At 47.2% G+C, this 3,009-nt stretch overlaps 1 protein-coding gene across 1 annotated transcript in view; it reads left to right on the top strand.

Annotated features, from left to right (window-relative positions):
* Nucleotides 1-2,337, top strand: part of LOC104628780 (dihydropyrimidinase-related protein 4-like) — a gene marked incomplete at both ends in the record, with an annotated part of 2,882 nt that extends 545 nt beyond the window's left edge. The window contains 2 exons of the mRNA XM_010297471.1: nt 689-859; nt 2,158-2,337. Of these exons, the coding sequence (XP_010295773.1) occupies nt 689-859; nt 2,158-2,337 (351 nt within the window). The remainder of the gene's footprint in view (nt 1-688; nt 860-2,157) is intronic.
* Between the last annotated feature and the right edge of the window lie 672 nt (nt 2,338-3,009).

Below are 3,009 nucleotides of genomic sequence, written 5' to 3'. Positions count from 1 at the left end.
GCCTGCCAGCGGGCTGGTCCCCCCAGGCCCCCCCGGTGGGGCGGGTTCCCGCAGTGCCTCCCGCCTCGGCGCTCTGCCGCCGAGGGAGAGCCGTGGTACGCGAGTCCCGTGTCCCTGCGCACCGGTGCACCCTGCCCTCCCAAGGAGCATCCCTCTAGTCCGCACCCCCGGAGCAGACATCTCTAATGGACTTCCAGGAGCTTGGGGACCGAGCCACCCCCAAGTCTGTGTCTTAGGTAGGCTTTGACCAAAGATAAACGGAATTTATCTTAAAATAATAAAGATGGTGAATAGCAGGATTTGTGTTCACTTCCAGTCTTTATTGAAATATCCTTAACCATCTTTAGTGAACATGAGACGCCTGGGAGTTAGACCTCACCAGTGAAGGTCTTGTTTTTCATAGACCTTAAATTTCACAGACTCCAGGAAAAATAAAAACCTCTGTTGTGTTATTTAGCCCAGAAGGACAAGGCTCAGCCCCCACGTATCCCTTTTCACCGTAATTGCAGCGCTGTCGCGGCGTGGATCCTCACACCACACGGTCTCACGGTGGGATCCTGCGATATCTTCTGCCGCCTCACTCCCGCTGGTGGGAGAGCGGGGGTCCGGCCGTGGGGACGGGCTGCTGCCTGCTGTTGGGAGCAGGGCGCGTCTCTGGTGATGGTCCTTCTTCACTTCTCTTTCCCAGGTCTCCGGGAAGATGGACGAGAACGATTTTGTAGCAGTGACCAGTACCAATGCTGCCAAGATCTTCAACTGCTACCCCAGGAAGGGGCGCGTCGCTGTGGGCGCTGACGCAGACTTGGTTTTGTGGAACCCCAAGGCAACTAAAATCATCTCGGCAAAAACCCACAATCTGGTAAAATATTTTTAAAAATTATTTTCTTGAACTGACTTTAGAGACAGAGTGAGCCGTAAAGCAATGTATTTCTTCAGATCGGAAAGGTCAGGTCATTGAGCAAGGGAGGAGCTGTTTATGTGGGCAGAGCGGTGAAGGACCTTGCATTCCCTTTCTAAAATACGAGCGAATGAAAATATCCTTTGGTTACGGTAAAGCTGGAGAACGGGGAGGGGTAGGGTGGTAAGCGAGTGGCAGAGTGACTGCCCCGAGTTCCGCCTCTGGAACACAAGTTTTACGATCGATGGATTCGCTGTGGACTAAAGAAGTGTAAGTGCTGAACTTAAGTGTTAAACTACTAATACAGTTTAATACTTAATACCATAAGGTTATTAAACTGTTCATGTAGTATAGCGTATCGGCGTCCCTGACGAAGAGCCGGACCCGTTCCCGCTCGTGCTCCGTCCTCCGCGGGTGCTGCCTGTCCCTAGGGGTGACTCATTCGGGAGAGGTTTGGGTGCACCTTAATGGCATTTTAGCCGGGGTTTTCCAGGCCATGGATGTCCCCAGACTAGTTTCCCACATAAGCCTCAGACAGAAAGCTGCAGTTGAAAGAGAGAGGGGGGTGAGGCGTTGGAGGAATCTTGGTGACATTGCTGTTTGAAGTTAATGTAGAAACATTTTGACCTGTGTGGGGTTTTTTCACCACAATGTTTTTTCTTGAAGAAAATTATCATTATGATTGAAATATTCAGGTCTTTTCTTTAAAAAAGAGGAACAGGTTATTTTTTGATCCAGAAAATTCACTTTCATTTTTTTATAATGCCACATTTTTTCACTGTAAAGGTTTTTTTTGATAGTTTGTTAGTGATAGTAGTGGGAGCATTTGGAGAAAGTGGCACGATTTTGCATTTGCCACAAAACAGACCTGACTTTCTATACCTGTTTCAGCAGAAGACTTGCAGTGGCAGAAATGACAAGAACTTCTGTCCCCAAATGGAGAACTTGAGCAGGGCTCTTCTGGGGCTTAGAGATAACGAATTGTTCGCATACAGTAAAAGTCTAGCTTGCTGTGGGAGCGCTGCGTTGCTGCATGCCCGCTGGGCAAGTACTGACTGCTTTGAGAATTTAGTTTTTCCATTCCAGTTTGCTCTAGTTCATCCAGTTGGAAGAACCTTATTATCTGAGATGTGAAGGGTTAGTGAAGTACAACTGACTGCGCCGTATATAAAAATGGTGGGAGTAGTATAGCAGGCTGGACTGTCACCTTCTCTTCTTCAGTCTTAAACGTACTGAGTGTCTTGGTTGGTTCTTTCCAGAACGTGGAGTACAACATATTTGAAGGCACAGAGTGCCATGGGGTTCCTACCGTGGTCATAAGTCAAGGAAGAGTTGTTCTTGAAGATGGAAACCTGGTTGTCACCCAGGGGTCAGGTCGCTTCATTCCTAGAAAGACGTTCCCTGATTTTGTTTATAAAAGGATAAAGGCAAGAAACAGGGTAAGGAGAATTTTATTTGCCATAATCCTGTATTTTCATTGCAATCTCTCTGTAGCATTGTATTGCAGTCACTGTTCTAGTAAGCTTCCTGATGGGATAGGCAACAGAAACAAGAATATTATTGATATTATTTCTTCTTAGGCCTTGGAAATTTGTAATGTTGTCGTGTAACTGCTTTGGTGTGTGGCTTGGCGCAGTAATCGGTAACGTCTGGTTTAGTATTATAACTAATAATACTGGTATTATTTGCCTATTACAAATTTCTAAAGCAGAAATACGGCTTTAGCAAATCTGGTTTTGTTTGTTTTGCACTGAGGCAGAAGGGAGGAATTCCTCTCCTGCCTGTATTAGAAAAGTTTATGTTATTGTGTTACCAGTATCGGGCATCCGTCGGACTAGCGGGCGCAGCGTTTGGTACTTACCGGGAACACAAGAAGATGAACTTTCGGTGTGCTAGCACGGCTTTCTAGGGAGATATGAAGACATGCAAATGTATTAAAAGCTGCTTAACAGCTCTGCCTTCCTCCCCTTTTCCATGCGTTACTGTAGACGTTTTCATTATGCGTTGTAGATGAGTGTAGGGCAGAAATCGTTAACCCCCAGGTCGCCCGCGGGGGCGGCGCTGGCACCCGTGCCGCGCTTTTTATCGTAAAGGCCGGAGCTAAACACACG

This window comes from Phaethon lepturus, unplaced genomic scaffold, assembly GCF_000687285.1.
Source record: "Phaethon lepturus isolate BGI_N335 unplaced genomic scaffold, ASM68728v1 scaffold46981, whole genome shotgun sequence".
In the NCBI taxonomy this organism is placed as follows: Eukaryota; Metazoa; Chordata; class Aves; order Phaethontiformes; family Phaethontidae; genus Phaethon; species Phaethon lepturus.
This window is presented reverse-complemented; position numbering and strand designations above follow the sequence as displayed.